We start from the raw sequence: 12,568 nt of genomic DNA, 5'->3' as shown, positions 1-12,568 counted from the left end.
CAATTTCTTTTAAGTAAAAACCCAATGAAAAAATACATACGACTGACACGGCTATGTTTAAGTAGATACATTAAAGCTGTGTAAGAATCCATTTGCATAAAAAGCTACCTATGCACACGAAAACTGAGCTGCTTTTGTTTATTATTGTCTTCCCTTCGCTTCCCTCTTCGCCCGCTTCAATTTCAAATCAGCTCCGTCGGTGGCCGCTGATTGGCTACTTTCTCCGAAACCGTTGCGTCATACCTGTGCAAGCATACCAACTGACCGCTAGGTGGCAGCACAACAGAGGTAATAACTACATCTCGAGTAAGCCCAGGACAAACTGAAGAGAAAACCGTGGAAAACAGTGCCCTGATTCAAATGTTTACTAAAATCAGTCATCTGCCGTTACAAAATTACACCATCGTTTAAATTAAAAACCATTTTTGGGTCATCTGCCAAAGAAGTTTACAAAAATGTCAAAGTAAAACGGGGACACCAGTACAAACATAACAAACTTGATATATGATGTGATATATTGTCTCATTGAAAAAGGTTGAACGTATTTACCTGCTTTGTTTAAGGGCCTCAATTTTTACGTTTGTGGCTCAGAGGATTAGTCATTTATTTAAATATATCATCTCACAGGAATTGTACAAAATGTCACAACACAATGTTTTTTTTCTTTTCATTATAGTAAAATAATACACAAAATAAACATTTCCTCATTTTCTGCCCCACTGCAGCTACTTTTTGTGGCGGTCATGTTTCCTAATGATGTCTAGGAGATTGTTCTTTGTAACGAGTGTGTCATCAGATTCCTTTCTGGCTTTCTGTCTTTCTCTCCTCTGCTGTTCGTGAAGGTGGGGTGAGTTTAGGAGCTGGGGCGGCAGAATGGACCCAGTGGGTTTGACCCGGTTCACCACTTGCAGGAACAGCCGTTTGTTGTTGTTGTTGAGGAAAGTGATGGCTGTGCCCCTGTGTCCCAGCCTCCCCGCTCTGCCAACCTGAATGGGATGAAATGAAGATAAACCAACAGATGAAAAACTATTTGCTCTTTATCCTCTTCAAAATAAAAAGGATTACCAAATTAAACCATGTTTTTTTTTTAAACTTGTAGATACATGCCATGTTTTGTAGGACTGTTTGACTAACCTGGTGAACATACTCATCCATTGTGTTTGGCATGTCAAAGTTAACCACCAGTCTGACATTTACAAGGTCCAGTCCTCTGCCTAGCACACCTGTACTGATAACAACTTCAAAGTCTCCATCCAGAAGACCCTGAAGAAATGGAGCAAAACATTTTGGACTGTTCAAGCTGGACAAATACAGTAATTTATAAAACAAACTTAAAAATATCACCACAAAGGCTATTAAATAATTAATCTGATAACCTGTGATAGTAACGTTAACAACAAAGTAGAGATTCAAAATCTTTCCAAGATAGAGGAAATATCAAATATAGCCAAGATGTGCATAAAACGATGATGCTTCTAGTATCTTTTTATCTGATATAACTATGTTCGTTAATATTAAGTACATTTGAATAATTTCTGATAGTATATAGAAACTTAATACAGTGTTGGTTTGGATTAATTTATTTAAATAGACATGGCCCGAAATAATCCAGATTATCTTCTTTCTTGTTACTTTAACAGTATAAACAGCAAGGCTGGTTGTCTGACCTCACATGTGTGTCAATTATTAGTAAAATAGCCAGTATGCAAACATAATCAGTGAAATAGCTAAATCATTCTGCCCAATTCAGAGGTAGGAAACTCTAGCCCAAGTGGACCGGAGTCCTGCATGTGTTTGAAGTTTCCCTGCTGCAACACACATCTTGTGCGGAGCTTGACATCAAACTCCAGCCTGCTAATTACCCATTCACCTAAGTCAGCTGTGTTGCAGCTGGGAAACTAACACTCACAGGACTCTGGATCTTGACAACCATAGTTGCCTACTCCTGCTTTTACGTGACCTAGAGTCTTAGATCTACTGGTCCATGTCTCAGGTGTCATCAGACAGAAAAGTAGTCTCTAGCTTTGTAGTCAGATCGGGAAAATAAAAAGGCGTGAAAATGATTAATTTCTCTCCATTAATGTAACACTACCATTAAATTTATTCAAACACTACGCTGAGTAAGAGCTGTGAGTGTTTGTGGTTTGCAAGCTGCAGTTAATTCAGGAGCAACACTCTTGGCCAGGAAACATGGGAGCGCTGTTATTCATTCACATGTGCATGTTCTGTCTGTCACGCGTCTCACCCTGAGGATGCGATTACGTTCCCACTGGTTCTTGTCAGAGTGGATTGCCACAGTGTTAAGGTCCGTCACCTTGGCGACTGCCTCGCACAGCAGATCAGCACCAAGTTTACAATCTACAAACACCACCACTGGAGGCTGGTACAGTTTGCTATCCTGAAAGGTCAACAATAACAAGAAGAGCAAAGTGGAAGTTTTAGTCATTTTCTCATGCAGCAATGAAAGTAACTAACTGCAGGTGTACTTATATTAATCATGTTTCTGTCATAGAGGCTGACTCCAAACTTTAAAAAACTAAAAAGTTCAAAACCTTTAGGGAAGTAAAGGTTTAACAGTCAGCAAGTGATTTTCAATCATTTCTTTGGCTCCACTTGCTGGAGTTAAAATAAAAGTGACTATCAGCAGCTTCCACAGCTAAACAGTAGCTGTTCATTTAAATAAACAAGTCAACACTGCCAAATAAATTTAATCATTAAATTTAATGTATGCTGGTATGGTTTTCCTCAGACAAGCAGAGTTGGTGAAGTGATAATGGTGATGATTATTTCCAGTCTTAGTCTACAAGTCCTGTTCAAAAAGGGACTTAATATTTTTGTATTTAATCAGCCACTTACTTTTCCCCACCCAGAGAATACTCTTACTCTTTGTACTAAATTGAATTAGCTGCACTTTGCGTGGCCTAAATAAAAATAATCATACAGTATAAGAATTCAACTTTAACCTCATTTACAGGATAGGCTCATATTGCTTAAACTATCATGTGAAGCCACCTTTTCACAGGGTTAACTTGAGCCGGCTCCCCTTGCTTTTCCTTGTTTAAATGGTAAAAGCCATTGCTGGGATTCCTTTAGTGGAGCCATGGCTCTGGGACCACCCATTTCTTCCAGACAGGGGCCAGAGCTGCAGTAATGACTGTCTAAATATGGTGCTGTGGTGAGACCAGTCACCGGAGTCTGAGGAACTCCAACCCCCAACTGGTAGTTAAGACAACAGCAAGCTGATAACAGAGCATGTCGTGCTGGTGCAATAAATAAACTAAACTTGACATACAACTTTTAGTTTTTGCCTCTGCAATTGTTTTTTCTTCTTTTTTTGGTTTCCAGACATTAAACATTTGGACACTGAACAGAAGCTAAGAAAATCTGACTATTTAAGGAAAGCATATTTTGGCAGTGGACATGAACTTAAAGTGATACTCCACCCAAAATCACTCTTTGGAAACTAGAACCAAATGTTTTCTTTTCCTTGCACCTCCCCATAATAAAGTTAAAGCTATTTCTTACATTGAGAATTTCAAACAGCTTCTTCTTCTTGGAGGGTTCCTCGACCCACAGCAGGATCTGTCTAACGTTGGAACAGGGCTGGTTCCTCTCACCGATGGCAATGCGAACGGGCTCGTGGACCAAGCGAGCCGCCAGCTCTTCTGTCCCTGCTGGGATAGTGGCTGATGCCAACAGAGTCTGGTGTTCCTTGGGTATTTGCTCCAGAATCTCTAACACCTGCTGCTGAAAGCCCATTTTCAGCATGGTGTCAACCTAGATGATTCACATAAAGACTTCAGTTGAAGGAATTTATTTAACAATTTCTTTAAATAAAACATACTTTAAGGTATTGTTATCAATAAGACTAAGATGCAAGTTACAATTCTCATAATGCTAAATTTAAGCCAGAGTGAAATATTTCACAAGTACCACTTTATTACTAAAAAGGTTAAATGTTCAGTAATGCTCCATGAGTGGATGCTGAAAAATTTAAAGAGGCTTAAGCATTATTGTCATTAGTGGATGCATTAAAAGCACTAAATTCAACATTTGAAATATTTTGGTTGTCAAAATCAAATTATTCTTTCATTTTTTGCAATACCTCATCGACCACCACAGCTGTCACTTTGTCAAGCTGCAGTACTTTCTGCTTCAGGATCTCGATGAGTCTCCCAGGTGTAGCTATGACAATCTGGATGAAGATTAAAAACATAATGATGATAAAAAATAAAATTGCAGTCAAAAATGTACAAGAGCAGTTTCACGAAAAGTGAAGGAAAAATAGGTACTGTACTTTGATGCTGCTTTTGAGACGGTGGAGTTGTGGGGGAAGTGGCATGCCACCCACCAGCAGTGCAGTTCTCATGTTGGGGAGCCCCAACACCAGCTCTTTGGCCTGTCTCTCTATCTGAATGGCAAGCTCTCTGGTGGGGGTCAGGATCAGAGCCACAGGGCTGCACACACCATGAGCTGGTTTCTGAAAACAGAAGTGATGTTATAGATTCTGTGGTTACTACGATAATTGTTTTTCTCCATTGGGTAATAAATTTGCTGCCTTTGAGAAAACATTTCTTTACTTGATCCATGCAATACTTTTTTCTTCTGTAAAAACAGTTCATTTTCACTCAGAAGGCAGCTTCTCCACCAAATGGGGAGGTCTAATTTCATGTTAGGGGTTATACTGTACATAAGGAAGATCCTTTTTTTAAAAAAAAATAGTCAGAATCAACTCTTGCCTAGTTGGCATGTAGATACTACAAAATTTCTAATATAAAGAATTAAAGCAAATATCCTGACTTACAAGGGTTCTTTTTAACACACACATATACAGTACATACCATGTATGAGCGCTGTACTTTTTTCCTAGTCTCTTTTATACAATGGTGCAGACACAGTTTCCTTTTAGGAAAAAATATAACTCCAGTGTACAAGGAAACTTTTACCACCACTGACCACTCAAAGCGTTTTTATACTACATGTCACGTGCACACACACATATACAGCAGTGTTAATATTACATACTATGTATGTATGCATACATACATACTATGTATGTAACATTAACATGTAGTGCATGTAGTGAGAGGAAGCCTGGAATTGATTCATCACTTTCCGGTTGGCAGACAACATTTTACCAAATACATGCTCTTTATCGCAAATTTTTAAACAAGAATTAATCATTTTATCTGTATTACTGTACCTCAAGTGCCCTCACTATCACTGGTAGAAGAAAGGCTACAGTCTTCCCCGATCCTGTATCAGCACTGGCTATGACATCTCGACCTGCGAGACCAACTGGAATCATCTGCATCTGGACTGGCGTGGGTGCCTCATAACCAGCCTTTTTCAGGTTGCCACCTAATGTGGAAGGGAAGCCACAATGTTCAAATTCAATGATGGGTCTCCTGACATCCTCTCCTTGGGTTTCAATGCCCAGCTCCTGTTTAATTCGCTCCACCTGCTCCTCTGCCAAGCCTGATATGAATGGGTCTTCTTTGTATGAATAGCATGCCTCACTTGCACCTATTCCAACTGTCCTCACTGCAGAGGGTTGAGGAGGTCTTTCATCAGTGTGTGTGTCCTTGCCATGAAAGACTTCTACTCCAGTTCCCATTCCCATTTGCAATAAATGTTTTGCTTTGCACTCAAGACTGCAAACATCATTATCAGTGGCATCACATATGTACTCCCCATAACGGCCACACATCACACAGACAGGCTCCCCTGGCTCAGGCCACCTCTGGTTCTTTTTGTAGGATTTGACTGGTTCCTCTTCTTCCCCATCATCTGAAGAGGTTATATGTTCATGTTCACATAGTGCACTCTCTGTCAAAGGTGAGTCTCCATCTGCTTGACTTGTTTCTTTATGTGGCTTCTTGTCTTCACACGATTCTTCCTTTTGCACAGGTGGACCTGAACTACTTTGGTCAGTCTCCTCCTGTACAGTCTTGCTTTTCTTAGTTAAAACCGGGACAGGTCCTTGGTCAGGTCTCTTTATTTTCAGGGCTCTTGGCATAAACATTTTGAAATTAAACTGTGAAGACAAAAAACACAGGTTATTGATATATTAATGTAATGTTAGATTTCACAAGTAACTTAAGAGAAAACGGAGAGGTGATATTTTAATAAATTCCTGCTATTATTTTACAACTTAACCGAGTTTTACAAAGCCAATAAATAACTCATGGTGCAAACGAGCTTCAAGCTTTCGTGTTTCACATTTTTGGATATAAACAACTACATTCAATCTGGCGAGGTTTGACTCATAGATACAATAAAATGTTTTGGGCAAACGTTTAATATAAAATGACAATATCACACACATACCTCCTGGCGTCAAATCTTCCAACAGTTCTTACTACCGACGCATATTGATTACGTAATATGACTGCACGAAGGGAAATGTAGTTCATTTGTCAACGCCTGCTTTTTATTTATTGTGTGGAATTCTTCAAGATATTTAACCTCTTTTAGCTTTTCCAAAATAAATAATAAAATAAAAGTGCGGGTATATGTTTACATTTTACATAATAAGGTGAATGTTTAAACTGGGCTTGGGTCCATGAGCGAGAACTACACTGTATCTTTATGACAAAAGCAACACTCATCAACACTTACCGTGGATTGTAACAATGCAGAAACCTATAAACCTTAAGTAAAATGTCAAATCGAACACGGATTGTTTTGATCATATTCTTCAGCTTTGTTCTCTTGGTAATTGCCAGCATGTTGTATTCTTTATAATGCCACGTTCAAACCGTAGCAGTGGAGCTAAACTACCACAGAAGGACGTTATAACTTTACGTACAAATTGCATACTCCACAAATAAAAAGTGATCTTGTAACCCAGTAACATTACAACGTATTTGATTGCAGTTACATGTGCAGACTCTATTATTATGTAGTGCTCAGTATACTTAAAGAAATATGGCAATCCTTCTAAAATTACCTTAGATACAGCAATCTCAAAACCCAAAACAGTGACAACCACATGTCAATACATAGAAACTAGATAGAATGACACAAATAATAATAAAGATATGTATCATCAAATACTTCAGTGTGTACTACTTGGGTAATCATAGTTTGAAGACAATATGAAACAAAAAACAAACAAGAGGTAATATATCCGACAGAATTTGAAGGCACCCCGTGCACATGCGCACTGCATAACAAAGGCGTAGGGCTAGAGAACTCAGTGCGGCAGGACAACCGCACCGCATCTCAAGTCTCACTGAACTGAGGGGGAATGCAAAACACACAGGACATTTGTACAGTTATGTGTGGCTATGGAAAGGGGAAGCATTCCTCTTCCAGGCTATAGAAATAATGGAAACTCTGCTGTTTTTGCTCCAGTTGGAGAACATTTTTTCCTTTGAAATTCTCGGAAACCTGGCTTGGACCGACGGAGTCCATTTCAACCGGTAGAGAGCAGAATGGATGAAGAACAACAAGACTAGTGACCCATTGTGTCAACCAATCTAAAAAGGACAAAAAACGTGACCAGTTTGGCATTTTATGACAGAAAGAAGTTGTGAATAATTACCGGAAAGGCATTTCACCTCTTCAGCTTACAGCCATTTATTGTTTTTTCACGAATTCCAGTTGTGTGATGATTTGGTGTTGTGTCTTTTCATAGGATTTATTACAATACATAGTTGGGTTTTTTTTTTTTTTTTAAAAATGGGTGAAGTTCAGGACGTGAGGGATGTGAAGAAGACCTTTGTTGCTCCAGCGATAAAGTCTTTTGAGCATTATGACTTCTCCCGAGCCAAAATATGCTGCAGCCTTACATGGCTGGTGTCCAAAGCCTACGGAACAGGTAGGTGCAATTTTGTACCCACATTAAACATGAATGTGTTGGGAAAAAAAGAAAGAAAAAAATAAAAAGATTAAATAAAAAGAAAACAAAATCAGTATCTCTATCTGTTACTCCAGAATCAAATACACCAGATAGTCTACGACCATATTAATATTTTTAGGTAGTAATTATTCCCATAAATTCCCTTAAAATACTCATGCAGATGTGTAGATTCATGAACTACGTCGTCATGAATATATACATACATATATATATATATATATATATATATATATATATATATATATATATATATATATATATATATATATATATATATATATATAATTATTCTTGTTGTGTGTTTATTTCCCTTTGTAAGAAATCTTATATTTAGATTGTTTCAAAACATTTACAAAATGTTGAATTTGGAGAGATAATAAATAAGAAGTAGGTATCTTGAGGTTTGGGTACCACTTGTTTCTAATGATGTGACCTTCAGGTTGCTGCACACAAGTCAAAATTGGAAAGAGAGGCATCACACGTGGGACATATTTCTCAGCAGAGTATACAGCACACAATGAGTGTGTTTGTTAGAAGTATAAAATGAGATAATTGAAACCAATTTGTAATCATTAGTAGTCACAAGACAAAAATCAACTGGGCTTTTAAAAATATCAAATTCTATTTTTATATTGTGCTTTACATTTGATGTGAGTTTGCGGATAAATAAGTATTTGATGTTTAGCTTATTCATTTTAATGTGGGAGATTGGCTGTCAGTGCAAGAGATGTAGATAATGATACTCCAAAAATACAATCAAAACATAATGAGATGTCATTCAGTATCTGGCTAAATTGATTAGGTGTCCTAAAATATGTTTAATTGTATAATTGTTGCTATGTGGATGTTCAGCTGAGATGATCTGAGCTACTCCTCCAAAGCAGAATCACTTAATCACATGTAATGTTTCCCCAGAGGTGGGAGTATATTTTGGAAGGTTGTTGTGCCCACTGGTGAACAGCTGTGGGCATAACAACAGCTGTATCAAGGGAATCAGTTTTCAGATCTGTTTAGGATCGTCATTTATAACCATTTTATTTTCAAATATAGGAACTAAGAATATAGTAATACACAAATCGGTCATTTTTGTGTCATTGTTCCAAATGGATTGCAAAATCAAGCATCAAATAAAAAAAAAATTTAAAAAAAAGCAATATACACCACCTTTCTTTTAAATTAATTCCCCATATTGTCTTCTTTCCCATCTATTAACTCGGGTATTAATTTGAATCCCTTTTTATTGTAGTTTTTGATACACTTTGCCTAATATTCACCATAACAGCTTTAAAAAAAAAACAAACACAGCTCAGATTTTCAATCAGGACTGAATGAAATGGGCTGATTCCAAAAATACAGCTCTCCAAAGGGAGCAGGAGGAAGGGAAGAAAGAGAGAGTGAGCGGGCTCATCTCCAGATCTCAACCTACGCTGCTCTGAATACTTCACATGTATCTACCCTCAATACAACAATGCAGGAGTGCATCAAGAATATGTGGCCTTATACCTGCAGAATGCAACACAGCAGAGCATTTGCCACTAAATCGGCTAAGCTGTTATACATATGACAATATTCATTGTAACCCGAGGCTGCGTGGTTTAATACGGTGTGAGAGAAGAGAGCGAAAGCAATTAAGTCTTATTCTCTGCATGTCTTCATAAGAAAGCCATTTTGTAGATACCTTCCCCAAAGCATGAAATCTTCAGACTTCAGTCATTCTTCTGTTATGCAAAGAGTTAATGATGTGAATGTCAAGCAAACGGCTCAGACTTTCTGGCATGCATGAGTAAAAATGTAAGTACTATAAATACATGTAAATGTTTAAATAAAAAGAATTGCACTATAATTTATATATGTCATAGCAATGACTCGATCTGTGGCTTCCATGCGGAGGATGAAACAGGAGGACTTGAGGAAAATTTTGTTTTAGTTGGGGGTTCCTGTAGAGAATTAAATGTACCTACAGGAATCCTGGATAACTGCTACTGCCTACATTTCTGTTCAATATTGACAAAGAGTTCATCTCAAGATGACCTCACTGGCAATGCTCAGTCAAAAGAGGTGATTTATTGACTTTAGCGTGTGAGAATGTGTTGGAGGATGGGCAGCAACATTTAAGAACATAAACATAAATGTGATTCCTTAAATGCTGAGTTTATGTCTATACATACAAACACACATGCAATGCTGTGCGTGTAGACTTTTTTTTAATGTTTCCACACAAATGCAGCATCTCATTTAAAACCATTTAATCAGTGCTTTATTGTTTTATGCAACATAGAAAGAAAGACTTAGCCTGGGTGTGAGAAACGCCATTTTTGTCTATGAAATGCTTACGAAAATGCATCAGCAAAGCGTGAATACAAGACAAAAGCAATAAAAACCAAAAGCAGCAGCTTTAGTTGCAGTTAACTCTCCTTAAGTAATAAACATGCACGCTTCCATGCAGCCTCTTTCTTTGTAGAGGCCAACACCGAGAAGGGTGTTCCCAGGGAGTTAGAAGCTGCAGAGATAGACTAGATGAATCGATTGGGTTCCACTCCTCCAGCAGTTGCTATAGCAACGCTGAGGTCTATCTACACATATCTACGTCAAGATATTGTCAGATCATGATGATAAAAAGAGGTAGTTCTGTCAGAGGGAGGCAGTAGTTAGAAAAGACAGACTTGGCGAGAAACACTCCTAATTAGTTCATGGTGGTTTTCCTTTTTCTCCACATTTCCCCTTTAAATTACTGGTTTGTTCTTGGTTCTCTCGTATGCCATTATCCTATTTCCCATCAGATTTTAGGACTTAATCTTCTATAGGGTAATAACATACATTCAGTCCTGTGAGTTGGAATTTTTGTTAGTGGTGAAGGGGAATGCTCTGATAGTGGTATGTAAACATGCTACTGATTGCAGCAAACCAAATCAGTGCCATGTCATTCCTGCAGAGCACAGTGGAGCCAATTACCTAAAAATCACTTTTACTCCCTTCTATTACACAGACAGCATCCCGGCAGACCTGAGGGACCCCTTTTACACAGACCAGTATGAGCAAGAGCACCTGAAGCCTCCTGTGGCCAGCCTCCTGCTCTCTGCAGACCTCTACTGCAGGGCCGGCAGCCTCATTCTGAAGAGTGACTCTACCAAGCCACTGCTGGGTCACGATGCTGTCATCCAAGCACTGGCTCAGCGCGGTCTCTATGTCACTGACCAGGAGCGACTAGTCACTGAGAGGGACCTTCGAAAGAGGCCTCTGCAAATGGTAAGAAACTTGTATCATTCAGATACCTTGGAAATCACTTTGTCCCCTAAAGAGCCTAACTGTGGACAGTAATAATTTTCATTACATGCATTTAACTGAAAACCCACAGCTGGAGGATGATAAAATAAACTACTAACTGGGAAAAAACAGAAAGCTCCATTCATTTATATTTCCCACAAACATTAAACAAAACTGTAGATTTAAACCAACAAGCAAATAGTACACACTGACCTGGACCTCGAGGCCCCCCTTCCGCCTTGTGTGTTTGTGTCCTCTTCATGAGAGCTGTCAGCACAGCAGAAGATCTGCAGTCCCAGGATTTTTGCGGCTCTTCTTAATCGTGTTTGTGTTGGAGACGACATGACTTTCCAGCCTGCCTAGTGAGTGACAATAGAATGGGCCATCCTTCTTGTTTTGGGGCAAAATCTCTTCAGGAGGCTTTATTGCTTCAGTGAATAGCAATTGAGACACAATTAAGACACAGTATGCCTGCAGTCTGTTTGTTGCCTCTTGCTGGTTTTAATTTCCTGTTTATGCTAATTCAGAAGTTATTTAAGCTTTGTTAGGGTTTGCATCTCCAAATACTTTGTTTTATGAGGACAGTAAGTGTTTAAAGTTTTCTCTTGTTTGAAGAGTTTTGGGATCTCATCCAGTGTGAATTTCTGAATAATTGAAATGGCCTCTTGTTTGGAGTGTTGTGTGTTTGTTTTTTGAGCATATGGCTTGTTTTTGTATTAAATTGTTGCCTTGCTAATTCAGTTTGAGTATTGAGTTACATTTGCAAAACACTAACACTATAAGCTTCTGGTAAAGCAAAGTTACAGCTATGTATATGTAAAGTAAGATTGCTTCCTTGGTTTCTACATCTTGGACTGGAATTTAACTTTCTGATTGGACAAATTAGGGTACGTCAATTTGTATAACAACAGGAGGATGTTGTAATCTTGTATACGTGATGACAGTCAGACCAATTGCAAATAAAGTGTCAGCAGTGTCAGATGTTACAGTTTTTTTGTTTCCTTGTGTTTCACTTTGACATGTTTGTTGATAATTCAGCATTGCAGAACATTTTTTTCTTTTGGACTTGATTAGAATATGAAATTATTGTAATTATTTAATGTGTATCTGTGTCCATTTAGTGCTGATGCAGCGTGTTTTATTGTCTATGTACAGGATTACTGGTCTTTTTTGCCTCTCAGTTTTTGGCAATGAACTTTTACTGGTTTATCTAAGGTTTCTTTACTCTTAAATGTTTTTCTTATCCAAGCAGTGGCAGTGAGTTGTCTTTGTCTGCAGCACTGTTTGATGTTGGATAATTAGCTTACATTAAGTTATTATATAAAATACAAATTTTCCTGCAAATCAGCACACTGAATGCATTTTCACTCAGAAACTAGAACATGAAACCCGTATGGGTCATTATGTATTGAGAAATGTTGCAGTTGGATTTGTATC

General features: G+C 38.2%; 2 protein-coding genes across 2 annotated transcripts in view; one reads left to right on the top strand and one right to left on the bottom strand.

Moving 5' to 3' along the window:
• Positions 1–524: 524 nt before the first annotated feature.
• On the bottom strand, positions 525–6,365 carry ddx59 (DEAD (Asp-Glu-Ala-Asp) box polypeptide 59). The gene is made up of 8 exons (XM_079244531.1): positions 6,331–6,365; positions 5,204–6,037; positions 4,298–4,480; positions 4,106–4,195; positions 3,526–3,777; positions 2,246–2,398; positions 1,135–1,263; positions 525–986 (listed from the first exon to the last, which is right to left on the bottom strand). The coding sequence occupies exons 2-8, from the start codon at positions 6,023–6,025 to the stop codon at positions 726–728; spliced, it is 1,890 nt and encodes a 629-aa protein (XP_079100657.1). The 5' UTR covers positions 6,026–6,037; positions 6,331–6,365; the 3' UTR covers positions 525–725.
• Positions 6,366–7,686: 1,321 nt separating this feature from the next.
• The window catches only part of camsap2a (calmodulin regulated spectrin-associated protein family, member 2a), a gene marked incomplete at both ends in the record, with an annotated part of 39,755 nt that continues 34,873 nt past the window's right edge, over positions 7,687–12,568 (top strand). Inside the window, 2 exons of the mRNA XM_079244980.1 lie at positions 7,687–7,825; positions 10,854–11,113. Of these exons, the coding sequence (XP_079101106.1) occupies positions 7,687–7,825; positions 10,854–11,113 (399 nt within the window). The remainder of the gene's footprint in view (positions 7,826–10,853; positions 11,114–12,568) is intronic.

This window comes from Telmatherina bonti (genome assembly GCF_933228915.1).
Source record: "Telmatherina bonti genome assembly, chromosome: 8".
Classification (NCBI taxonomy): Eukaryota; Metazoa; Chordata; class Actinopteri; order Atheriniformes; family Telmatherinidae; genus Telmatherina; species Telmatherina bonti.
The sequence above is the reverse complement of the archived record's forward strand: the minus strand, read 5'-3'. Positions and strand labels throughout refer to the sequence as shown.

What these genes read in the sequence shown, in the direction of transcription:
- ddx59 (XM_079244531.1), bottom strand. Translation starts at nt 6,025, where the DNA reads ATGTTTATGCCAAGAGCCCTGAAAATAAAGAGACCTGACCAAGGACCT. An exon ending in CAGCTGTGGTGGTCGATGAG is followed by an intron (nt 3,778 to 4,105) that starts GTATTGCAAAAA and finishes TGAATCATCTAG; the next exon opens with GTTGACACCATGCTGAAAAT. An exon ending in TGGATGAGTATGTTCACCAG is followed by an intron (nt 987 to 1,134) that starts GTTAGTCAAACA and finishes CATCCCATTCAG; the next exon opens with GTTGGCAGAGCGGGGAGGCT.